Source organism: Dermacentor albipictus, chromosome 1 (genome assembly GCF_038994185.2).
Source record: "Dermacentor albipictus isolate Rhodes 1998 colony chromosome 1, USDA_Dalb.pri_finalv2, whole genome shotgun sequence".
Taxonomy (NCBI): Eukaryota; Metazoa; Arthropoda; class Arachnida; order Ixodida; family Ixodidae; genus Dermacentor; species Dermacentor albipictus.
In genome coordinates, this window is record NC_091821.1 from 502,766,954 (window position 1) to 502,794,130 (window position 27,177).

A 27,177-nucleotide genomic window follows, 5' to 3' on the forward strand; every position below is an offset into this window, starting at 1 on the left:
CGCGCGATCGACAACGACAGTTTCCCGGAACGGCACCCCGTGCGGTTGCCTCTGTGTACGGAATGTGTGTGCCTTTGTGTCTGTAAACTGGTCTTCAGAGCAGCAGCGAGTTGGTGATGTGTAAACGAACAGCCGCCGCGTCGTAGGACCGGCGGATCGAGTGTATAAAAACTGTGGTTGTGCGAATGTTGGACACTTCTCTTGAGCAGTCATGTTAGACTGAGTCACTTCTCTCATGCAGTCCTGTTGGACTAATACTCTTTTTCTCAAACAGTCATGTTAGACTGAGTTAATTTCTGTAAATAAACCCCTTTTTCCTCGTTCTCGATGAGAAGCAGTTCTTCACTTCATCAACGATCTCAGCGTAAATAAGTTGGACGACGGCATGGGCCAGCTACCTTCGAATTCATGCCGTACTCCAATCTTGGCAAAGGACCACGGACGAAGGGATTGAGCCCCCAATCCTGACATGGTACAATGAGATACTATATACACGTTGTCCGATATGCGGATGCACACTGTAGACGCAATGCACGTAAGAGTAATCTTGTCCATACAGAAAGTAATATTGTCCCAAAAAGTTATTGCGAAAACACATTTCACACTGACTGCACGTCTCACAGCTTCTAGAGGCGATCGTCTAGACCAGTCTCACTTAAAAAGTTCAAAAATGATCTTATGGCACGTTGGCCACAGTGAACACTCCTCCATGCGCCCAAAAGCTTTTCTTCTGAAAAGGGGTGGGAGTCCAAGCTGTCAACTGTAGATTTGAGTGTTCTTCGTTCGGCCGCATATTGAGGGCACACACAAAGTACGTGAGCTATTGTCTCGAGAGTGTGACAGACGCTACATTCAGGGTCCCGTGCTTGTCCAATCTTGTGAAGGTATCGGTGGGTGTATGCCACACCCAGCCGTAATCGATGAATGAGTGTTTCTTGGCTTCTCCGCAACCAAAGTGGAAGCCGGAATTGTAATGCAGCGTCAGGTCTATGAAGGCGCTCTTGTCGATGTTCGGGGTTGTCCCAATGTCGTGCCGTAGAAGTTTTAAGGGAGGTATGAAGCAAGGCGTTAATGTCATACCGGGAAAAATGAATTTTTACAGTAGTTCCGTCAGTGTGCGCCTTTCTTGCTTCCGTGTCAGCCTGTTCGTTTCCAGCTATTCCACAATGGCCAGGAATCCACTGCAGCCCGATGGTATGCCCGGAGTGAGACGCCTCGGCAAGTAGAAACATGATGTGATAAACTAGAGGACTATATGCGGTTCTGTCACTCATATAATTGCTGATGAGTTGCAGTGCTGGTTTTGAGTCACAGAACACTGTCCACTTCATGAGACTCTGTTGCAGTATGCAGCGAACTGCTTCTCGAACTCCGGTCAACTCAGCTGCTGTAGACGACGTCCTGTGTCCTATCTTGAATCGTTGTGCGATCCCCATTCCTGGCACCGTGTAGGCCACCGCAGAAGAGGTCTGTGTCGCAGAACCATCTGTAAAAACATGTTCGTAATATCCATACATGTAAGCAATGTATGATAGCGCGAAATGCTTGAGCCCAGCAAGCGGCATCTTCGACTTCTTCGTTATTCCAGGGATTGAGAGTCTCACCGTAGGCTTCGCCATCGTCCAGAGCGGAACTTGGGGTATGTCATACGGTTGGAAGTCCGATGACAATAAGTCTTGCTGCAACAACACGGCTTCTGAGTAGGCAGACACAGACCGTACGCTTGTGAAGTTCGTGAGTGGATGATTCCTATGTCTGGTCAGTAGCCTTAGATGCACTCGCAATGGCTCATGTTGCAGATAAACTCGAGCTGGGCACGCACGTGCCTCTGCAATCGTGCCCCAAGTAGACACACATCGTGGTAGTCCTAGGCAAATTCTCAATGCGCGAGCCTGAGCACTTTCAAGTGTGCGTACAGCAGTTGTACAAATCCGAGAAAGTACAGGCGCACTGTAGCGGAAGTAGCCAACAAAAAGTGCCTGGTAGAGCTGCAGAAGAGATGACTTGGATGGGCCCCATGATTTTCCAGACATATGTCGAATGATCTGAGTAAAGCTGTCTAGCTTTTTTCTTAATCCAGACAGGTGCTTCGACCAACATAAGTCACAGTCAATGATGACTCCGAGAAACTTGTAGTGGGTTACTGAAGGTATAATCGTCCCATCAATCATAACAAGGTAGCAGGCCGTTGACTTCCGTGTAAATGCCATGGACACACTTTTTTCCGGTGAGAGCTGCAGTCCGCGACTGTTTAGGTATGTCAACGTTATCAACACCGCGCGCTGCAGCTTCGTTTGCACTTGCAAGCGCGTTAAGCTCGTGGTCCATATACAGATGTCGTCTGCGTACACAGACTGAGACTGTGCCTGCGTGTTCTTTGACCAGTCCAATGAGAACGATATTAAATAAGGTTGGGCTCAATACACCTCCTTGAGGCAATCCACGATAGACTGGGTGGTTTTTTGTTTCACCGTCTGGAGTTGTCATGAACATTGTTCTCTCTTGAAGATAACTGGCTCTCCACTGATGCATACGTCCCCCGACGCCACATTCTTCTAGGGCATTTAAAATTGCATCATGAAGAACGTTGTCAAAAGCACCATTGATATCTAGAAAGAAAGCAGCCCTTATTCGACGGCGAATTTTCTGATGTTCAACAGATGTTACTAGGTCAATGAAGCTGTCGATTGATGACCTACCCTTTTGGAAACCTGTCATTGCGTCTGGATATATATCACGTTTCTCCAAAAACCACTCCAGGCGCGTCAAAACCATACGTTCCATGGTTTTACCTATGCAACTGGCAAGCGCCTCAGGTCTGTAGGAAAGCATAGCATGGGGTGTCTTGCCTGGTTTCAATAATGCCACGATTTTGCTTGCCTTCCAGTGTGCTGGCACAGTTCCCGAGGACCAAGAAAGTTTGTATAAAGCCAGGAGCTCCTCAGTCGCTCGAAGGCCTAGATGGCGCAAGGTAGAATAGGTAATGCCATCAGTACTAGGCGCACTCGAGTGCCTTGAAGAGGAAATCGCTGCACGTAGCTCTTGCGGTGTGAATGGGAGGTCTAGACGATCGTGTGCACTGAAGCCATTGATGTTGTAGATCCAGAGAGGTGTATGCAGAAATCTTCCGCGATTTCCTTCTCACTGCGCATCTGGATGATAGCCAAAGCTCGGAAGGGACATAGCTGTTGTGGAGGGGATGGTAGTGCTCGTACAACATGCCATATTGTGGACAACGGTTTTCTTGGGTCCAGGCTGGTGCAAAAGGACCTCCAACGTTGTCTGTCGAGCTTGTCTAAGTATCTTTGAATTTTCTTTTGCACACGGCGTGCCGTCCTCAAGTCTGATATCAATTTAGTTCGCCTGTATTTTCTCTCGGCGCGACGTCGGACTGCCCGCAGCTCTTCATATATAATGTCAAAGGATGTTCTTGAATTTGGTGTTTGGATGACGAGTGTTGTTGCGTGCATTGCTGCTATGATGCGCTCTTCAATCTCTTTCGGTGAAATTACACAGTTGCAGGATTCTTCTAGCTTGTTCTGAAAAGCATCCCAGTCAGTGCGTCGCGTATGAGAACTTGGAAGTCTTGTAAACCATCTCAGTTGTACATAAGTAGGTAGGTGATCACTACCATACGTTTCAGCATCTGTGCACCAGGCAGCAGAAGACGAAAGGCATCGTGAAGCGATAGCTAAATCGAGGCAGCTGCTGTACGTTGTGCCACGAAGAAATGTTGGTGAGCCATCGTTCGGGATGTCAAGATCATTGCTGCTTGTAAAGTTAAGAAGTTGTCTTCCTCGAAGATTTGTGATCCTACTACCCCAAAGATGGTGGTGCGCGTTGAAATCGCCTACAATAATATGAGGTCCTTGGCAAGAGTCAAGAACAAGTTTCAGGTGTCCAGAGTCGAATCTTCCCCTGGGAGAAATATAGCCACCGATGATCGATATTATCCGGCGCTTTAGCTTCAGTGTTATAGAGACATACTCGTTGCTGCTATGCACCGGAACTTGGTTTAGCGAATACGTGAGGTCACATCGCACACATAGTAAAACTTTGCTAGTATTTCCAGTTGTCCCAGACGCGAATTGTTCATATCTAGAGAGTCTAAATGGCGATGTCATATTCGGCTCGCCTATTACGATAACTGGGAACCGATGCTTGAGCACTTTCTGTTTAAAATATCCCAGGCGACCCCGTAGACCTCGTGCGTTCCACTGGAATATTACGGAACCGCTTATCCTTTCCTGTAGTGACAACCTTGAAGTTGATGATGCCATGGCGTTTACTAGCTTTTATACAGCAGCAAGCACTGGTTCTAGTGCGTCGAGAATTCGCACTGCAGCCGTGGCAACGGGCGTCTTAATTCCGATGAGCAGCATTCGCAAGGAACGAATCAACTGTGCAAGCATTGCCTTGATTTGCCCATCCGACAATGAAGGTTCATGTTCACGCTGGCGTTCCGGCTGCACTTCTGTACTCCGAGATGGCAGGGAGGGCCACATAGTAGTGTCCTTGGTGTTCAGAAGAGTAGACGTGGTTAAAGGTGGCTCTGACGTTTGAGGACTAGCAGGAGCGCGCGACGACTTTTCCTGAAGCACAGGTTGTCCTGCTGTCGATGCTGATCTCCTTCTGCGATTACGTGAGCGCCTCTGGCAGTGGTGGACCTTGGTAGCCGCTTCTCTGTGCGTAGATAGATCTCGTACCATTTTCCTTAGCACGGACATTTCAGCCTTTAATTTTGGACAGTCCTTCAACGTTGCCTCGTGCGGTCCATCGCAGTTAGGGCACTTCAAGGCAGAGCCAGCACACATCAACTCATCGTGATCACCACCACAGCGCGGACATGTCATCTTGTTCACGCACACAGCACTTACATGCCCGATTTTCTGGCATTTATGGCACTGCAAGGGCCTAGGGATGTATGGACGGACAGGATGTCGCACATAACCCACTTTTACATGTGTTGGTAAGGTCTCTCCCTCAAAAATGAGTTTTATGCACCTCGACCGTCCAAAACAGTGTATGTCTGTGATATGGACAGTTGAGGAGATTAGTGTTGGGAGATCGTCATTATCAATATCTGTATCGACATCGTAGATAACACCGGCGGTGGTGCTGCCTCCATGTATGATGAATGAGCAGACAAGTATATTTCCTAGCTCAGTTACAGCTTTCAAAGTGTCGAGGATGGTTCGTGTAGTCACATCAACAGTAAGTATGTTTCTTCTGGGATTATTTCGGACCTCTCTGATTTGCCCTGGAGCCAGCCTCTCGAGATAGGCAGTGAGAGTTTGCCTATTGAGGGAATTGAGGTTGCCTGTAGCAGCGATGTGTATGTAGGCGATTGTGTACACTTGCTGTGTGGGCGGCTTATTGTAGTTAAGCTCACTCATGCATGATGTCCTATGAAGTTTCCTCTTCAACCGACGATTTGTGACCTCGGTATATCCGCCGTCAGAATCCATGTCGTCAATGTCTGAGCAGCTCAATGACCTTGGCAGAGTCGCGTTGAGGTGGTCGAGCGCAGCAGACCGACTTGCAGCTTGAAGGCCAGCCCCCAACCTTGGCGGCCGAAGAGGCGGAACGTCCGTCATTGCTTTTGATATTGTACCCACCACGGGGGCGTTGGTACGCACAAATTTAACCAAAAAACCAGAGCAAAGCAGGACTAGCAGCTGATCAAGAACTCGTCTTCTTCGTCCTCTTCTTCGTCTTCTTCGTTGTAGAAGGAGGTTCATGTACAACGGGTAATGGTGCTAAGAGATAGTGGCACAAATACAGTTTTAGTAAAGAGGAGCCTGGTACGTGACGAAGATCTGACAGGAGTGCTAATGCAAGTTACCTTGGCTGACAACACAGTGAGGTACCTACCTGAAGCCTGTATCCAAGTCTCCATGTCGTATTATACCAGGTGGCTTAAGGCAAAATGCTTTGAAGAGCCATTATATGATCTAATTCTAGGAAATGTATCTGGAGTATGGTGAGTGGGTGATCCAGATTGGAGCTAGAAGAGAAGTACAGCTATTGCAGTAAGAGAGATGACTGACTGTGGTGAACAACCCCGTCAAGAAGTGAGCAGGCAACAGCTGTACATCAATAATTCACGAGAAGCGGAAACTGGGGTACGTCGCCCGGTTATATCGTCAGCCGTACGAACCAGAGCCTAAACCCAGAGCAAGGCACCCATGTCAGCCCTGAAGTTACCTGCAATTCAATGGTTAAGAATCATACCTGCTGATTTCATTGAGGAACAAGACAAGGACGAGTCAGTCAGATAGTGCCACAAGAAGATAGGAGAATTAGTGAAAAGGAAAAGAAGCTGCACTACGTTTGAGTTTGTTATGCACAATGGTATTTTATATAGAACATGCGTATTCAGCTCGGGCAGAGAGGCTCAGCAGTTCATTGTGCCTAAGGCCTTTAGGGAAACAGTGATGGGACTAGGACATGACAGTGACATGGCTGGTCACTAGGGCGTATAAAACACCCTAGCAAGGATTACAGAAAAGGTCTTTTGGACCGGAATCCGGAGTGACGTGAAGAGATACGCAGGGTCTTGTGATGTGTGCCAAAGAATGGTAACAAAAGGGCGAGTGGGGACATAATTCTTGAGTAAGGCTCAGTTAACAAGCGAAAGAGTAATGAGATGGAGCCTCGCTTTGCAAGAGTGCTGTTTACATGTTTAAAATATTAAAGGGAGAGAAAATACGGGTGCCGACTTTTTTAGTAGATTTACTTAGGTTCGGACGTTAATTCACAAGACAACAAGCAGTGTAAATTGCACTTTTGCAGTGCAGAGAGTTGTGTTTAAGTGCAGTGAAGAGATTAATCGTTTGGTGCTGTGGGGTGATGTACGAACAGTGGATATATGGAGTGGCATTATGATCATTCATTTCGAACCTGGTGTGACAAGCATGCAATGAGCAGTTTTTATTGCAAAAAAGCTCTTGAAATGAGGCCTATGTCATGAGTCACTGGCAGGACCTGTATGATGTGGGGTCTGTGGGATTTTCCTCCCGTACTCTTGGGACAAAGGAACGACAACACAGTAGTGCAAACAATCACAAGGGCATTTATTGCACCTTTCATACATCAGTGCCTGCTAGCCGAGTTGCTATCCACAAAACATGCCGATGGGCGCGTGACAAATCTAGAAGTCCGACTCACCGCGACCTCGCGAGCGAATATGTTCGCCCCATGCTGGATCCCAACGCCTGGTCGTTCGCGTGTATGGTCACGCGAATCGTGGCGCGTTCAAGGGCGGCCACGCGAGGCAGCCTCGCAAAAGCATGGGTCGGCGCGCACGCGGGAGACATCCCCGCCGTGCGCCAACCCGCCGGGAAAGAGAGTCGCTGCACGTGCGGCACGGCACGTCCGTCCCGCTTGCTGTCTCGAACCCAAGAGAGAGCACCTTGTCTCTCCCGCACCCAAGTAACCCCGCAGCAGCAACACTAGCGCCATCTCTCGCACTGCGCCTGTACCACTCCGACCGCCGCGTGCGCGGCGAAGCCGCACTACAGGAGACGCGCTATGCGGGAAAAACATCAGGGGAGGCGCGAGGGTCGCGCATCCCCACAATGACAATGTGAAAAAGACAAAAACGGCAATCGACGAAACGGAGAAGGGACCCGCAGGCGAGAAGCATGTGAGGCGCAAAAAAAGAATAAATTATGAAAAAGGAGCCGCAGGCGGAGATGACGTGGCATTGCTGATGTGGTTGAGAAGCAAGACAGTGGCATCTCCAGCTGTGCTCTGGAGACGGTAGGCAGCAGCTTCGGGGATCACAAACCGGAGAGGGGATGTTAGGGAGTTGACCAGCGACAACTCTAGCTCCTGAGCCTCGACTGCGTCACTGTGGCTGTGTTCCGCGACCCCGATCCAACCCCACGCTGCCGTAACCAGTTGCTATCTCGTGCCACGAAAGAAACTGCCTGGCCACATCAGCAGCACAACAGCCGACTGGCCCAGACTGCGTCCTGTGCCACGCGGGTGTCTGCGGAAGGCTACAACCTCATCGCTCTCGTCGGAGGTTGACGCCCACGCAACGTGGGAACCACACAGGCCAACGTCATTTGCCACACTGGGCTGAAGTACAACGCAACTGGCGACGGTCAGAACGTTCGTTTGCTCGTGACGTTGTGTTGATTAGTTGAGCGGAGGAACAATATCTAGTTGAGCACTTGTTTCTTTTTATCTGTATAGCTAGTTTCTGGAGTGTCTCGTGTATGTATTGTGTTTATAGTGTGTCAAGGTAGTCTGCTGTTTTTTCTCAATATATTTATTTTAGGTAAATGTTCTTTATCATATCTTAATTGTGTCTGTCCATTGCTGGAGTGCTGAAGTTCATGACATGCCGTCTCAAAGGTTATCGGTGCAGGCTCTGAGCTAGCGAAAGTACGAGGGAGCACGAGGCAAAGCAACCTAAAAGAAAGTCTAGGTGATGGGTGAAGTTAGGAAGGAGAAACGAGGCAAAGCATTGCGGAGGAGGACGGTAGGTGGAGGCACCCTGGGTTGACCTTTTCTGGCAGTTGCTACACGTTTTGCTTGCGATATGGCCGTACCAGATTTGTCTCGTGATAACATCATCGTCATGCACCGTACGCTGTGTGCGTGAGTGAAAGCGAGCCACGGTGAGCCGATGATCGCGGCTCAATCTCGCGTGTGCAAAGAGGAGAGGGAAAGCGGGGGGGGGGGGGAAGCACGCCGTATTCCGTTGTGCACGTGGCACTGGGGAGGGAGGCAGGGGGGTGTTGTACATCAGCCGCGCAAGGTTGCGCAGCCTTTATCTTGAACGCGATCTGCCTTAGGGGCACAGCCTAGGTGGGCCAATGGCTCGTAGTCAACAGTAGATCCCTGTCGCATGCCAGCACCGACTTTTTCGTGTCAAGTTCGATAGCACAAATGATGTCTAATTTTTCTTCTATGCTGAGCACCCGGCGTCTTGTTTTATCCGAGCTTCAGCATGACGTGAGCCATGCCGCAACGCAATGATGCCGCAATGCTCTCGGGCACGGTGTCGAAATAATATTGATGTTGATGTGGCTTCAAGCGCAAAGGCACAGGGCACTTGGAGGCCGTCGTTATGATCTCTGAGGCTTGTTGTTCTGCTGGGCCGCCCAACGGGGACGACGCACCGCCGTGTTTGTGCAACAAAAAGTGGAAACACTACGTGTTAACCGATACATACGCAATAAGCTGGTACGGTTTATGCGGATACAAAACACATTATGTTCAATGGCCGCTGAGTCAGGGATTTGACTTTAATACTTTTAAAGGGCCCCTGAAACGGTTCGGACAAATTTTGTAGACGCGTAGGGTACAGCTTAAGTAGAACATTCACAACACAATTTAAGTGAAGCGTTACGTATTAATGGAGCTACAAGCGATTAGAAGTTACCCTCCTCCCCAGCCACGCTTTTCCTCAACTCGTTCGCCGAGCGAGCGGGGCTAAGCTCCGCCTTCACTGGTCCTGCGTCACAATGTGACGTCACATCGTCCACTTCCGTTTGTTTTAAAGCCCGCCCCCACCCGCGCGAAACCTCTCCGCTAGCCGCTTGGTTGTCGACCACAAGCGATAGCTATCGAAGCAGCGTGCGTTGCGAGCATTCTGTCATAGTGCCGAAGGTGTCCGGTATTCCGTTAACCACAGGCAAGCTGGTCATTTCGGCAAATGACTGGAGGCATAAACTCAAGCTGATGAAGGAACTTTGGCGGAGACGTACGTGAGCGGCCTGACCGGTCTGCACGGTCCAGACACTTGTTGGCGCAGCACTTAACCAGCCAAACAAAGCGCTAATATTGCTCTAACCAAGTGTAAAACATTTTAAACATTTATAAAAACAACGTGTTGATGATTACACTCCTGCGAAAAATACGCACCGGCAGCAAAGAAGAATACGCTTCGTTGCTGCTACTGTGTATGGTTGAGTTCTATGCCACCAGGTGGCTGCACCGTGCAGACCATTCACATGTGCCCTTCTGCTCATCTCGGCTCATCCCGTTACGGCACAGTCAAGCGGCCAGACCCTGTCCCCTTGCGCTTATGTTTGCCCTAATACGGGACTTGCGAAACGCTATTGCGTTAGTAATCTTCCGGTGTAAAGTGACGGCCACAAACGCGCAAATCCTGGCGCCTATCGTATAGCGGCAGTTTGATGCGCAGCACCCAGTTCGCTCGTACGCTGCCTTGCAGAGGGACACGATGTCGCAGCTTGACATATTGCCAGTTGCTACGTTTGCAGTCCACAAGGCAACAAAGTCAAATCATAGTGCTCGCGAAAAGACAGACCAACTCTGACCGCGGAGCTCTCGTCAAAATGGAGTACGTTGTAACACAAGCAGACGACACTTGCTGTGTGACGGAAGTGCTTAAGTGTACTGAAAAATTGTTCTTGTGCATTCTCTTTATGCGACTTTCTTTTTATAAAAACAAATTAACTAACATTCCAACTATTACGAAGATCATTTGTTTACCATAAAGTTGGAAAAATTATCGATCACGCGCCCTGGTCAGCCAATCGGATAGCTCGCCCCACTGACGTCATATGGGTGATTTCGGTCATATGGGTAGGGGCGGCTTAAAATTCCGCCGAGTAGTGCGCTGCGATCGGCAGCGATGTGCATTTTTAAAACCTTATAATAAATTACACGCTTTACGCAGAGCACTTAGATGTGTCAATTAATGATCAGAAGGACCTACTCTAACGACTCAGTACGTTTGTAGAAAATCGTCAAAAGCGTTTCAGGGTCCCTTTAAAATGAAACTACTGTTTAAGCGGGTACGGTTTATTAAGCTTTTACTGTACTTGCTTAATTGCACACTTTGTTAGTTCCACATCATTTTCACATGTTGCTATTTATTATGCCATATGCCATGTATAGTTTGGTAGATAGCTCACCTCTAAGCAAATTACGTAATAAAGCTGAATTCTTTCAATTTCTGGAAAGTTATTTACTTTGCAAGAAAACTGTATGTATATTTAAAACTAGCACGTTGAAATACATAAATTCAGCAAGTTTCATCAAAATCGACAAAGAATTTAAAAAGAAGTATTCAGGCGCAGGGTCTTCCCTTAAATAAGATAATGCGCAAAGACGTCAATCCTTTGCCCTACATTGATGACGCCCTCAACATTCTTTAGGGAGCAGAATTCTTCTTTTCCCTCGACTTGCATTCAGGGTACTGGAAGGTACCAATGGCTGCGGCCGATCGCCAGAAGATCGCATTCATTATGCCAGATGGCTTATATGAATTTAACAAGATGCCTTTCAGGCTTTGTAACGCCCATGCCACATTTGAATGACTCATGGACAACATGCTGCGTGGCCTCAAGTGGTCTATGTGTCTGTTTTACCTTGACGATGTCGTGGTTTTCTCTACTAATTTTCTACCTCGCCTGCTCCGTCTCAGACATGTTTTGACCTGTCAAACGAACGCTGGCCTTCAACTCAACCTCAAAAAGTGCTGCTTCGCCATGTGGGAGCTCACCATCTTAGGCCACGTTGTGTCCAAGCACGGTGTTCTACCCGATCCTGCCAAACTTCGAGCAGTTGCTGAGTTTCCAAAGCCTAACACCATCAAAGAACACCGAAGCTTTGTTTGTCTTTGTCATATTTCTGGCGCTTTGTTCGGAATTCTAAGTCGATCAAGGCACCATTCACTCAGCTTCTTCAATGAGGGGACACTGACCTCTCCTCCTGGTCCCTTGAATGTGACTCCGCATTTGCTACACTGCATCGTCTTCTCACTTCTCTACCCATTCTTTGCTGTTTCGAACCCTCAGCTGCAATTGAGGTACATACAGACGCTAGCGGGATCAGTCTCGGCACCATCATCGCCCAACGAAAACCCGGCTACTCCAAATACATAGTCGCCTATGCGAGTTGCATGCTGACGAAGCCTCAGGCCAATTACAGCGTGACTGAAAAAGAGTAAAATGAGTTCCGACCATACCTATACGGGTGCCCATCCGACTTGGTCACAGATCGCCACGCGCTTTTGTTGGCTCATCAACTTAAATGATCCCACTGGCCGCCTAGCCCTTTGGGCACTGCGCATCCAGAAGTACAATATTCGCGTTGTATACCGCAGCGGGCACACACACTCAGACGCATATGCCCTGTCCCCTCCAGACTTGGCCTGTGGAACAACTTGCGCACACTCCGTGTCATCTTGCGATGTGGACTCCTTTGCCACCGCACTACGTTATGACCCGTGGATCCCTTCTCTTTCCGACTATCTGGATCATCAACGATCTCTGTATCCCGAACCCTCCGACACCAAGCAGTTAATTTCACCATTCGTGACCAGATGCTCCACCAACTACACTCAAGGCCGTAGTGGGCTTCTGGTGATTCCCCGCAGCTTAAGGTCACAAATATGTGCCTCTTTTTACAACGATCTGCAATATAGCCACGCTGGAGTTTTCAAGACATACAAATGAATTTGCCACCGCTACTATTGGTGCGGCATGCACAATTTTGTACAAAAGTTTGTTTGGTGCAGTCTTAACTGTCAACGCCACAAATCGCTGCCTTTACACCTGTCTGGTGTCTTGCAGCTGCTCCCATGCCCTGGCAAACCCTACGATCCCGTCGGCATCGACTGATATGGCTTGCTTCCTATGACACCAGACGGTAATCGGTGGATTGTAGTTGCTGTTGACCATTTGATACGCTACACTGAAACTGTTGCTTTATCAAGCACTACAGCGTGGGATCTAGCCTCTTTCCTCCTACATCGCTTTGTCCTTCAACACGGCGCACCTCAAGAACTAGTCGGCGATAGAGGCCACACCTTCCTCTCTGAAGTCGTCGAAGGTTTGCTTTTAGAATGCCACATTATTCATCGGACAGGCACGGTATACCATCCCTAGACTAACGGGCTGACAGAGCGATTTAACCGCAAACTTGGTAATATGCTCTCGATGTACTTGGCATCTGATCGTGGTAACTGGGATTGCATCCTTACATTTATCACACACGCGTACAATACCGCGATCCAAGCCACTATGGTATTTTCAGCTTTCTTGCTCCTGTATGGCCGCAAGCCTACGCATACCCCCAACACACTCCTTCCATACCGTCCTGACGCCTCCGAGTGTCTACCTGTGTCCGACGTCACCCGACAAGTCGGAAAATGCCGCCAGCTCACACACACCATTACGGCACAGCAACAGCAGCATTAGAAAGGAAACCACACCAACTCGCTTCCAAACACCACCTACGCTCCAGGCTTTTTTGTGCGACTGTCTGTCCGTTTTCAAACACCGGGACTTTCCTCGAAAATCGTCCCAAAATACAAAGGCCTTGCCTTACCAAGTCTTGAAGGGAACATCCTCGGTGAAATTTCTCATTGAGCCAGTCACCAACCGACAACTTCCGCCGGCGTGGATGTGACATTGTCCACGTCTCGCATCTCTCAAGCCCTACCACGACCATCTGCCTCCCGATTCTTAAGTCACCAGGATGGCTCTTTTTGTCCAGGGAGAGACTGAACAAGAAGACATGTCCAGCTGTAAAGCCGTATCCCCAACGCGCGGTTCGGCTGTGCTCGCACTGCTGGTTGTTGGCGCCTTTTTGGACGGTGCTTTGGGCTGCCTCACCATTCTTGGTCACTATGCCCTTTGCATAAGGAGCTGCTAATAAACCTCTGCTCAGTTAACACTTCGGTTAAGGAGGACATGGCAATTGAAGTGGTCAAGTTGTCAAAATTTTCAATTATTGGATTTATTTTTTTCACGATCTGCGGACCTTTATTTACCTTGTGGTGAAATATTATAACAAAACACACGGTAGAAATTGAGAGAACAGCACTTTCTTTGAGTGCTATCATCAAAAATCGGGCTTCGGAAGGTCCCGTCGCACCGCGGATCGCCAAGCTATCCGTTGACATAGCGCCACCATCTTGTAAAGAGGAGATAGCCGGAGCTAAAGATAGCCGGAGCTAAAGATAGCCGGAGCGACGCATTTCTTCAGTGAAAAATAAACCAGCAAACGCAAGTGAAAAAAGGAAAATTAAGCATTGCAATTGGGCGTAGCAGTCCCGTGGGGCACAGGGCGCGCTCCTATTGGCTGTCGTAGATTTGAATTGCTGACGAACCTCTCTTGCATGCATTTGCGCAGCAGCGAGCTTTTTTTTAATTTTTATTGCGATAAAGACTTGCCCTTAAGGCAAGTCTTGGTGCGTATATGTGTATTATATGTGTGCAGTGGGGCCTGTGTTGTGAATGAATTGAAGCAGTGTTTGGTGGAATCTGTTGTCATGTATCCAGCTATTATAGCTGGCTGTCACACTGTAGCGGAGGCCGGCTTGCAGTAGGAGACGTGAGCGTTCCAATTGTAAACCCGTACATGTCCATATTAGGTGGTATGCATCTGCTTCCACCCCAGGAACGGAGCAGTATGGACACATAGCACCCAGTGGTAAACGCGACCAGTTCCACCTTGAGATAACAGCCGGTGTAAGGGCCACCCCGGCCCGAAGCCTCCTAAGCACAACTTCCTTCGCCCTAGTAAGGTGAAGGGGGAGGGAGCAGACACACGGTGGGATAAGAGCGCGTGTGTCCTGCCGGAGAACATTTTTACGGGCTCGCAGCGAGTTACGGGGTTGGGGTGGGAGGGGAATAGGTGGAGGATCAAGATTAGGAGGGCAGTGTGCCTGCTGGTCAGCAGCAATGTTGTGAGGGTTCGCTGAATGGCCTTGAATCCAGTGTACCTTGACGCAAGTAGCTGTCTTACTATTCATAGTGTGTATTCTCTCGCAGATTTCCATCGCCTTATAAACCTTCTTGAGTTACTGAATAGCCGCTAAAGAATCAGTGAAGATATCTAGTTGCTTGATGGTAGGCAGCTTAGATGTTGCATCTTGCACACCGTCGTGGATGGCTTGAGGTTCCATTACTAGAGCGCTGGCTTCCGTAGATAAATAGCGCTGGTGGCCGCTGATGAAATTATGCTTAGTACTCAGGAATGATGTCCTTCCGCCGTCTGGGAGAATGGCAGCATCCGTATAGACTTTGCAGATGTTAGCGCATGATGCATCGACGATACTGTGTTCGTCAATAATACCTGTTGTATCGCTGCGTCGTAACTTCGGTGGCTTATTAGTTGTGATGCTGATGAATTCCCATGGAGGCATTGGATAGGGCTGATTGTCAATCCGAGAGCCGCGTTGAAAATGAGCATGCAACGCAACGACAGCGGGAACAAGTTGCTTTTTTATTTCACGTGCTTTTTCACGTTGCAAAATTAGCTCTGCAATTGTGTTGAGCTGGGCATGTTCCTGTAAGGTTGGTATAGGAGTGATGCAAGGCAGTGCTGCGATTGTGCGCATAGCATCGCGATTAATCGTCTCCAACAGCCCAGCTGTGCCAAAGTCAGCCGTTGAAATTGTGCCTGATATAAAATTCGTGGCTGCAAGACTGCACGCACCAACCGTCGAGCTACGTCAGTACGAGCTCCAGCTGCTTTTGCTGCAATGCGACGAATAAGGTGAAGTGTTTTTGTCAAACTCTGTCTGGTTTTACGGAGCCAGTGTGCACCACTGCCGGAGTGGTGAATATCGAGACCCAGTATGCGGACCTCAGAAGCCTCAGGGATTGTCACTGCGCCGAGTCTAAATGTAAAGGGGTGCTGCGTGATTCTTGTGCGTCCTTTCTTGTTGGCCACCACAACATAGCTTGATTTTTGGGCGGAAATGTCCAACCCTGCTTTCTGAGCGTAGTTGTTCAGAACATCAAGGGCTTCTTGAAGCTGTTGAGTTTGTCTAGATATATCTTCATGCAGGGACCACAAAGTGACGTCATCCGCATAGATTAAGAACCTCCCGTCTGGAATCCGATGTAGTTGCCAGGCTAGAGGTATTAGGGCAACGTTAAAGAGAAAAGGAGCCAAAACCGAACCTTGTGGGACTCCTCTGTTCGATGTGAAGTATCTTTCTTGACTTCCATCTACTCTAATCGCAAATGTGCAATTCTGAAGGAATGAGTAGATGAATCTTATCACCCGCGGTGGAAGTCCCAGGTCGATGAGGTTGTCTATAATGATTGCATGGTCTATATTGTCATAAGCTTTCGTTATGTCTGTTGCCACTACCGTGCGCACAGCGCGACTGTGTGGTGAAACCTGTAAAACATCGTCTGATAAGATAGAAAGTCCGTCTTCAGTTCCCAAGTAAGAACGCAATCCAATTTGAGCCGGATGGTATTTATCGTGGTGTTCAAGCCACCAGGAAACACATGTAGCCAGCATCTTTTCAGCGAGCTTGCAGACAGTTGAGGTTAGTGAAATTGGGCGTAAAGACTGCAGGCTATTCGGAGACTTTCCTGGTTTCGGAATCGCGACAACAATTAAACGCTTCCAATCAGGTGGAACGTTTCCAGTCTCCCATACTTTGTTAATAACCTGAAGAAGTGTGTCGAGAGCTGCTCCTTCCATGTTCTTGAAAACCTCACAAGGAATACCATCGGGACCAGGTGTTGTTCGTTGCTTCGAAGTTTCAATCGCCGCTATTAGTTCGGCCATGCTGAAAGGGCTGGATATTTCGGATTTAAAAGTTGTGTCAGACTCATCAATTTCGGGGCAGTTTATAGGTGACGCGTGATCGTATTTCGGGAAAAACGCTCTAGCAGCGTGTTCTGCAAATTGATGCGGCGAACTCTGCATCGCTGAACTAACGCTCGCTGCAGGGTCAGGTTGCTTATGACCGCGTTACATTGATTGGAACGTACGCCAAAGCACTGTTTCCAATGCCCGATCCAAGATTCTCACACCACTCATACCATCGTCGTCGAGAAAGTTGCTTTTCGTGACGACGCGCCTTCGCCGCTATATGGTTAGCACGTGCACGGCTACCTGGTGCATTGGGATTCCTCGACGCATACACTTCTGCCTGACGTCGCTTTGCCCAAAGTTGCAAAAGGGGGAGGTCCGGTTGAGGTTGTTCCTCGTCAACTGTGGTTACAGTGGTGTTCTTCCGTGGCAGTTCTTGCAAAGCGGGAAGAATTTCTGAGGGCTCTGAGGGTACTTTATCAATCGATGATTCCCAAAACTTATCCCAATGCGTGACTGTTACTCGTCGTCGAATTTTCTTTATGCATGTTCTGTGCAAACTAATCATTATTGGCATATGATCACTGCCCCATGTATCTGGTTCCACCCGCCACTGCGGCATTCCAGGACCCAACCACCACTTGAGGTCTGGAGCGTTTGTTCTAGATACTGCGGATACAGCACAGGTAGCCATAGCGTGATGGTTCAACAGTGTAAAAGTGGCATTGCTCATGACGGTAACTTGGTTTCGTCTTCGGGAGTTGTACTTGTACCCCCATTCTGTATGTGGGGCATTGAAGTCTCCATCCACGAGAATAGGAATTCCTGGGTACATAGACCAGAGATGGGCTATCCACCCCAAGTTCAATCGTGTGCGCTGTGGTCTGGCGTAGAATGACACTAGAATGACAGGAGTCTTCACTGGTCGTGTCAGGACCCTGACAACTTCTTGATTACCACTACACCATGGCTCCGAATCAATCACTGTGTGAGCAATATGCGATGATATATAAACCACAGCTTTTCCCGGAGCTGAAGCCATTGTAGTAGCACGTCTATCTCTAATAGATGGGTTATGATACCCATTAAAATTGGACAGCTTATTATGCTCTTGAATAAGTAGTGCCCATACATGTACCTTATTGTATTGAAGCTTGGTTTTAATTTCTCCTAATTTGGAGCTTAGGCCCCGACAATTCCACTGTAGAATTCCATCCTGTGACAGCTGCTGCAGAGAATTAGCCATGAGGCAGGCAATTCTGAATCAGCAACGTTAGTTGAGCAAGTTGATTTAAAGCTGCTGTCCAAACAGCTTGGTTGACCTGTTGTGCTGAACGGGATCCAGGCATAACGGTGGCATTCGCAGTGGTTGATGCGTCACGTGTTGGTCCTGTTTTCTGACGACGCAGAATTACCAATTCTTTATGTTTGCGTAGTCCCTCAATCTCTCTGGCCAGTGTGTCTATCCGAGCGTCAATGTCATCATGGTCATCATCCGACTGATACAGAGGTTCCGGTAATTTCTGTTTCTTTGTCTGCGACTGCTTGCCACGTTTAAGAACAGAAGAATACAGTTGTGTTTCTGGGAATTTTGCGTCTCATGCCAAGATCAACGCGATTGACAATGATGGCAGCTTACACACCTTTTCTGTGATTATCCCTGAAGGAATGAAGTTCCGAACAGCCCATATGTATGGAAGACCTTGAAAGGCGTGGAAAATGGGGAGAAAACTACTCGTAGAAGCGGATGCTGCTGAGCTTGTTGATAAGGCACAACCGGCACACATGGTGACTGGGAAAGGGCGCCCACGTGAGGTGTTGATGACACGACCACAGAACACCTATGCGATCACAAGCGATAGTGAAGACACGTTCGCTAGTGATGGTGACGGCGCGTCCACGAGCGATGGTGACGGCACATCCACGAGCGATGATGACGGCGCATCCGCGAGCGATGGTGAAGGCTCGTCCGCGAGCGATGGTGAAGGCGTGATCGCGAGCGATGGTGAAGGCACGTTCGCGAGCAATGGTGACGTTATGAACGCGTGTGGTCATGATGCCAATGTTGTGACATTGGCGGAGCAGAAGTTTTCGCATCAAATATTCAACTGCGCATTTCAGCTCCAACCTCACTAATGAAGAGGTTGTGCAAAGAAAGACAAGAGCGGACGTTTTGAATGCGCTGTCACCTGCCTCTCCACGATGGATGGATGCACGATGATCAAAAAGGCAACTAAGGTGCACAAAACTACTGCAAGAATGGAAAATACCGTATTTACTCGCGTAATGATCGCACCCCTGAATTTTGTCATCAAAATTCACCCTTTTTTTATTTCCCGTGCAATGATCGCACCCCGAACTTGTCGCAGCGATATGTCACGTGTCAAGTCTAGCTAATAATGATCGCGCTATCTGTCGAATGCTACGCGAACGACTCTTCAAGACAAACCAAGCGGTCTGCATGCACCAACCATTCTCAAGCAGATACCCCATTTCATTTTTTTCATCACTTTCCGCACTTCCATGACAAAAAAGGGGGGGGGGGGAGGCTACAACCAAACTCACCTTTATTATGTGTAGGCTTTATAATGGCTTTGGTCAACAACAACAACAAAAAAGGCGCCTTTCGATTCTTCTAGTCTGCACTCGTGGGCATGCAACAAATCGCGAGCAGGAACGATAGCAGCCACGTTTACACTGATACGTTAGAAGTGTACGCTATTCATACGCTGACGCTTGTAACACGGCTAAGATATTCGCCCACCCTTAGCGGAAACCTGCCGTATTAGGGTAGTAGTGAAGACAAATGCCGCAGTTTCCGCAGCATGCCCGCCATGTGTTCCTATGTCACTGGCAGCTAAGCGTGCCCCTCTGTTTCTGTCTCCTCAAAGTGGACATGGCTAGGTTATTGCCGCAAACTTGCCGATATTAACGGTATTATTCATTACTGATACGGAAGAAACTGTTTCAATGCATGTATGTACTCACGAGAAGAATAAAAATCGCGTTCGGCACGTCCGGCTTGCTCCACAGGCCACCACCTTTGTTTTGGTGTCCTGCACTACATACAGGGGCACCCGCCTATTTGTTGGCCTGTTGTCATCCCACAGCAAATGCGAGATGAAAAAAAAAATTATTTTCTTTTTGCGGGAAATTTAACCTGCATAATGATCGCACCCCTGAATTTGCGTCAATATTTTTTTTTTAAGTGCAATCATTATGTGAGTAAATATGGTACTACATCAATATGCAAAGAAAATGTGTTCTCAGAAGCAAAGGACTACATCCCAGGTGGGTTTTAGGTGCTCAAAATAAAGATTTAGATGTTTACAACGATTGAAACTTTGAGCTCCGTTTTCTCAGCTTTCATCTTTTGTGGAGTTGCTTTCAGTCATCCCAGTGCCATTTCACAACGAATCAAGACAAAATCATTCTGTCTATTGCACTTAGATCCTGAAACATTGACAAGTGCTATAAAGCTGTCCATTTTTAATTACATCTCATAAAACAATTTATAATGGGTGTTTTGCAAAAGTAATTACTAAGACAATATGCATAGGAAAGCTAAAAAAATATTTTTGCACTCATTTTGGCATTTAAAAAATAAACCAATAGTTTTATTGCACAGAATGGGCCTTTGTGAACATGCGGATGTGAAAATCTTGACGAATTTATGTGTAATTACCCGCTATGGTTGCTTAGTGGCTATGGTGTTGGGCTGCCAAGCATGAGGTTGCGAGATCGAATCTCCGCCACGGCGGCCGCATTTCGATGCGGTCCTCACTCGTGTACTGTGGGGTTCTCACCCATGCTCTTGTGACAAAGGAACGACAACACAGTAGTGCAAACGATCACAAGGGCATTTATTGTACCTTTCATAGGCTAATGCCTGCTAGCCGAGTTGCTGTCCACACAACATGCCGATGGGCGCATGACAAATCGCGTAAGTCCGACTCACCGCGACCGGATAACGAGCGAATATGTTCGCCCCATGCTGGACACCAACACCTGGTTTTAAGATGCCGCCATATGAGCTACCCACTAAAACGTCGCTGTTCGCACGCGCTGTTGCTATTTTCCATAGATTCCGTCACAACACACCACCGAAGCACCACATAATAAGAGTGCCGTTCATAATTCAGATGCCGACACTAAAAAAACTACCGACAAAAAGGAAGCTCCATGTTGCCTCCGCAGTGCAATGTTTCTTGTTTGTTTTTCCCATTCCTTGTCGTGGACACTGCAACTGTCTCACTCAAGGCAGATACGTGAACTATTTCAAAGCGCAAGCACGCTAAATGACTACGTCCGGAAAGTGCAAAGTGTGACAATGTGGCATTCCCGCGAGTACGGAGGTTGCATTACTCCACGTGCATAGCTGGTACAGCCGCAGGAAGAAGTGCGAAATAAAGAGGCGTGCACAGAAAGAAGGGCTAAAAAAGGAAGCGAAATGGATCCTTTGGCAGCCAACACTTGCCTGGGCAGAGAATGCGCTCGCTAAACCCGATGCATGGTCGCCTCCACAATAGACGAAAATTCTCCCACGTTTTTTATTGAGCACCGTCTCAGGTTTTCCAAACATATGCACTGCCGTGTGTGCTTTCTGCGCTTTGTCGTTTGCTTGTCTACTGTTCCGGCTGCCGTGAAGATACACAAAAATCTATGAATCTGCAGATTTCTGATTATCAGTTCGTAGCGCCAAGACGTTAACGTGACGCGGAAACTGAATAACGACAGTTATTCCGGAAAGTTCAGTATACTGAAGTTTGTAGTACTGAAATATTTTTGAAACCATGAGAAGTCAGCAGTCGATTTCAGAAAAGTTTGTTAATCTGAAAAGTTTGTTAATGTGGTGTTTGTAGTAACGAGGTTTCACCATAAGGCAAACTTAATTTTTTAATTACATTTTTAACACAAACTTGCACTTAGATGCAGAAAAGTGCCAGGATAAAAAATTAAAGTACAGAAAATTAGATTTTCTGAACAAGGTGGTGTCAAATCATAACGGCTGATGCCAGCTAGAGTGTAGCAAATTTTGGGCGTTATGAAGGGCATGTCGACATAAAACTGACTACTGATACAACAACCACTTTTCGTGCAACAATCAAGCTGGTTATAAAAGGGTTCAACTGTATGCACTAAAACCCCTTTGTACTGCTCTCGTCCAGTAGCAGACGCCATGAAAGGGCTTTAGTAGCTCTCCTTTCCTGTTTCACCTCTTTACCAACCTATGCAAGAAAAAGCGCAGCCATGATGTTTGTGCTTGCCTTTTTTTCGGAAGCTGTGGAACCGAAACTAGGTGGAAGTTCCTCAAAGGGCAGCACACCTTAAGAGTGTAGACGCGATGAAGGAGATTTCATGGCTACGGCTACCAGGAGATGATCAAAAGGGTGGTGGTGGTGGCTTCAATTTATGCCATCTTGGACTAGTGGTCCGAAAAAAGAAATGTCCGAAAACAGACAGTGAAGGGTTTCAGCGTCCAAAATTTCAAACATCCTTATACATTCGCTCTATAAGAAACATGGTGTTGCTGTGAATGCATCCAAATTACCATGAATGTTCGAAAAACCGCTTGTTGACTGTATACAAAGGAACCTGCTTGGTGGCTCCGCTTGGGTTCAGTTTACCAGGTATGGTCACCCGAATCTCAGCAGCCAGAGTAGGTGAGGGTGTGCTGGTGCCTCGCCAGTTGCAAGCACAAAGTGATGTGGCTCGCAGTGGTAGGACATAGCAGCCACTCTGTGAATCAGCCAGTGCTGACGTCAAATGAGTGTCATATTGAACAACAGGTGGCGCCACACTGTTTCAGCATTTTCGTCATTTTCTTCCATACAGAAGTTCTGTTCTCGCTATAAACGTACTGCAGACAAACAATGATATAACGAATTCCAGAAGCGTTATCTTTTGATCTAGCTCAACTTGTCTCGCTTTAAGAACAACTGTAAAGAACCGTTGGTCTGGGAAACACTATCTTGCTGACCTTGACCGGTGTCGTTGGTTGCTCATCCGAGACAGGGGCACAAACTCCCCTTCAGCTTTCACAGGTAGGTTGCACAGCTGCACAGAAACAAGAAATCATAACAGTGCCATTAGTCTCGATCAAGTTTCACTGCTTGGTCAAGCACTGGAGGTTCCACACTTCGAATTGTCATAACTGTGCATTTTTACTCTGACAACCTTCTCATTCTAGGCTTCCCCAAATTCTTTTCAATGGTACAAGCTCAGAGGCCCAGAGTGATACAACGGACTGAACCACAGACTGGCAACCTAAGCATGTCCAGAGTTTCGGTACCCTGGCATCCATACGACTACAGACACACAAAGGAAACAGATCCATAGTCCTTAAATAGCCGTCTCCTCACACGCATGCCTTAAAGGCTTACCAACACAAAAATTTTCTATCTTGCTTTTTCTGCTGCAATAAGTAGCTAATGACCTAGTAATCCCCGCACGAAGCAGCATTGGCTTTAGAGCGTGACAGGTAATTATTTGGAGTCTTGTTTGTAGCGACCAGTCTAAGTTTCGGTTTGAAGAGCAACGAGATGAGCCAAAGAAAGAATGTAAACAGAGCTGGACATGTGATCGCACAAAACTGTGACGTGCACACGCCAGCGTGCTCGCTGGCACGAGAGCCTCGTCTTGCTCATTCGTATGCTACACCTGCATGTGCTTTGGGATTGGATTGGACAAACTTTATTAAAGGTCCTGCTTTGCAATGTCCTCGCCATCATCGTCATCCTTGTTTTCATCGTCCAGCGACGACTATTTCCTGTTTGCAGTAGTCCCCGCCGAATTAGACATGGCCAACCACATTTGATTGGATCCACTACAACGCAGCGACTTGAAAAGTGCTGCTAGCGAGAGCTATGAATATGCGTACGCAACGGTACAAGTAGTACGAGCCATTCGTTGAGGGCCTTGTGTTCTGCTCTGGAAGCATATTCCGGAGCAGGACACAAGGCGAGGTAAAAGTCAACACACCATCAGGCTTGGGCGTACGTAGTCTTGGTGGAAGATCATCGGACTGCTCTCATCTCAGTTGGTTTTGTTTACACCAGGCATGCGCTCGAAATGAAACGAGCAAATCTGGCAGCTGTTCAGCGGAGTTCATTATAAGCATCCAGCGGTGCACACGAACTCGGACCACTTCTGCCGCTTATCGACGCCGACAGTATAGCCAACGAGCAAGCCAAGCGAGCTGGCGATCGCTAGGAAACTGTATATAGGCCTAGCTCGCTAGCCGTCGAATCAGAGGCTGACGGCCCCTGCGACCCGTCCACAGCTGGTAATAAACCATCTATATTCTTCAACACAACGTCTACACCTTTATGTAGCTGATAAGTGAAAATACAATTAGTCTTCCCAAAGCCGTCGGTGGTGATGAGAAAACACATTAGCCAAGCGAGCCGCTTCGCCGAGATGATTGCAGCGGCGGCTGTCAGCGCAGCACACTTTCGAGATCACTTTATGAATTTCTCCGTGTTAGAAACAAATTTTAGCCGATTTTTGTGCTGCCATCAGTGGCGAAAGAGGTCAGCGTCACGACCAGGAAGAAAAAAAAAAGACACCAAGACGATCGGAGCGGCGAGAAACTTGCTTGCAGGGCCCGCTCCGGCGACGGTGCAAACTCGTGACGTAGCGTTTTGTCGGTTGTTTACATTTCTTTCTTGTAGTCGATGTTGCGAGGTGCTGTGTTTTGCTGTTGGCTGTGCACACTTACTTTAAGATTGATTTTAAATATGTTCTAAGCTGTATTCGCCGTTGATATTTTATAGACAATGTGTGTGTGCACCCACACAAATCGATATCACACATTAAGTCAACTTCGAACTTTTGTGTCAGTACTTTAAGGGAGTCTGTCCATCATTACATAAAGAATTGACGAAAATAGGGTAGTTGGAGGTACTGCAGTTAAATTGTCTCATTTTGTGGTCCTACAGAGTTTGGATTAAAGCTACCGAATTGCAACTATGTATTTATTCAAACACAAGGTGAGTTTTTTGGGGGTTTTTTTCCCGAAAATCCTTAGCTTGAAAAGGCCACCCCCAGCTTACGTGTGAAGCTTGTGGGGTCAGTTACTGTTGCAATACGGTGGCCACAGCATCACAGTTTCAGCGAGTCTTTAGATGATGACAGACACTGTGGCAAATAATGAATTTTGGCAGGCGAAGCACAATTTGTCATAAAACCAATGGATGCCTTTCATTATCGTCACAATCAACAAGACTCCTAGAGAACAAAGTGCAGGCTCAACAGCAGGTGGAAAGTAGTTGTGGAACATGCCAGAGAGTAATGTTCAACTGGTTCAATGAGAAAGCAGGTCCAAGCAAGGAAACAGCACCGATTCCCTATACTTGTCATATTATGGAACACTAAGAGGTGCCATAAACATTGATAGTCTCGAGTCACCCTGAAGTTGCTTTTCGTGAATGGTCGGATGACTTTTGTCTTCTTTCTTTTTTAAAATTGTTGTGAACTCTTATGCTGTTTTGTTGCACCTCTGAGTTTGTGCTCTTGCTTTTGTATTCCTGTATTTTTTATCATTGTCTGACTGGCATTCAAGTGTTGATGTTCATGCATGTTTATTTTGTTTGCTTCATGGATTGTGTCCTTTGCTTTCTTTTTCTATGTCTTCTAGCATCTTTTTAATGCAAAAGCATTAAGGGGAGACCCGGGTCTTCAGGATTGAAAATCAGGCCAAAATTCTAATTTTCAATCTTTACTTTCCATGTTCCTGACGCGTTCCTGCACCTATCTTCGAAATTAGGTTACATAATACTGCGTAGTTTTGCCATTATCATGATCTGAAGATTCGAATACGCAAGTATTGCCCTTTAAATTGGGGACAAATCGCGCCCAATTTTCGTCGCACATAATTCTATAATGACGTGCTCTGCCAGGGCCATTTTGGTATCATTCAAAAGCTCACGTTTCTGGCTTTCTTTATTCGTCGGTTGGCAACATTTCCGGCGCTGCGGTCACAAAAAAACAACAGAAAAAAATTCACGGCGCATGCTATTACTGGCCAGTTTCAGCATGTGACCAAGATGGCGAATCATGATTGGCTCCAAGGACCACAAGCGATCAAACGACGAAAACAGCCGCCATTTGGTCTTAGTCTCGCGACTGCGACGCTTCATATGCTGGAGGTCTGACAAAGTTTTGTTCCATGAATCGTTACGGGCAGAAACATACGAGTGATTCCATCGTCGCAGTCAGCCCAGGATACCCGGCAGCTCGCCGCTGAAGTCATACCGCTACCGAACGTCGACGCCTCTCTGCTTTGCCGGATCATGCATATCCACACGTCGGTTACACTCGCGAAAAATTGAACACAGCTGTTGTAACTGAAGAGAAAGTACATAAGATAAGAGCATATGAGAAAGATACGCTCGACGAGATTGCATCTGCAACGGCCACAAAGCGAAAGATTCGGCGTTTTGCTGAAGATCTGACCGTCAATAGTGCAACAGCCTCAGACGTGAAGCCCGCTACTCCATACGTTGTCGTCGTACTTGCAGCAGTGAACAATCTCGGTGTTTATTTGTGTAATACTTGCAGTGGTTCTGCATAGCTGGTGCGGAGCTATCAGGATTACAGTCTCGCTACTAAACTGACTGTAGTTTGCGAGATCTGTGGTGAAGTTGCGTCAGGACGGAGCTCGCGGGGAATTAAGGACCCGAAAATGTGTAATCCTTTTGAAGTAAACTTACTCACAGTGCGTGCTATGTCGTCGACCGGCAACAGTCGAATAGCCATAAATTATACCTGGTGTTTATTGATGGCCTTTGGTGGCATTTTTTCAAACTTTCTTTCAACATATCAGTTGCGAAATGTTTTTTTGTTTTCTCAAAACCACAATTTTGATGATGATGTCATATTGGAGGTGCATTATCTCGGCTTCTACTTGTACTATCACTGTATCTTTTTTTCCAGAAAGGCAAAGCTGTGTAGAGTGCAAATATACAAAATCACATTGTTGCATTTTTTAGAAAACTTTTTAAAAATGTTTCTGCTTTTAGCAGTTAGATGGATTTCTCTCACTGAAGTTTGCAATGTTCTCATTTGATATTAAGTTGGGTTAGAACACCCTACTTGCCAATTTGCACTCTTTGTTAGTTCCACAACATTTTTGTATGTCCATATTTATCATGCCCTGTATAGTTTTGTAGATAGCTCCCCTCCAAGCAAATTGTGCAATAAAGCTGAATTTCTTCAATTTCTGGAAAGTTATTTACTCTGCAAGAAAACTGGATGTATATTTAAAACTAGCACATTGAAATACATAAACTCAGCAAGTTTAATCAAAATCAACAAATAATTGAAAAAAAAAAGCTTTCAGGCGCAGGGTCCCCTTAAGGGCCCCGTGTCACAGAAAATCAGGCGTCAGTGTCAACGATGTCCGTATGAGAAAAATCATCACGAACTATGCATCCCAATCCACGCAGGCCCTTCGCATGGTGCAGGCATTACTGAACAAATTGAATTTCCCAAAGTAAGATGCATCAGAAAATTTCTAAAGTACCGACTTACACACAACCTTCAGACATGATAGCGTCAGATTGTAATTTGCATACAGTCGAACCCACTTATAATAATATTTAAGGGCCATGAAAATTCCAT

At 47.2% G+C, this 27,177-nt stretch overlaps 1 protein-coding gene across 4 annotated transcripts in view; it reads right to left on the minus strand.

Moving 5' to 3' along the window:
* The window catches only part of LOC135909338 (ubiquitin carboxyl-terminal hydrolase 11-like), a 227,289-nt gene that overhangs the window by 64,160 nt on the left and 135,952 nt on the right, over positions 1-27,177 (minus strand). For all 4 annotated transcript variants that reach the window (XM_065441279.2, XM_065441275.2, XM_065441277.1 and 1 more), the window contains exon 12: positions 22,535-22,611. In XM_065441279.2, the coding sequence (XP_065297351.1) occupies positions 22,535-22,611 (77 nt within the window). The remainder of the gene's footprint in view (positions 1-22,534; positions 22,612-27,177) is intronic.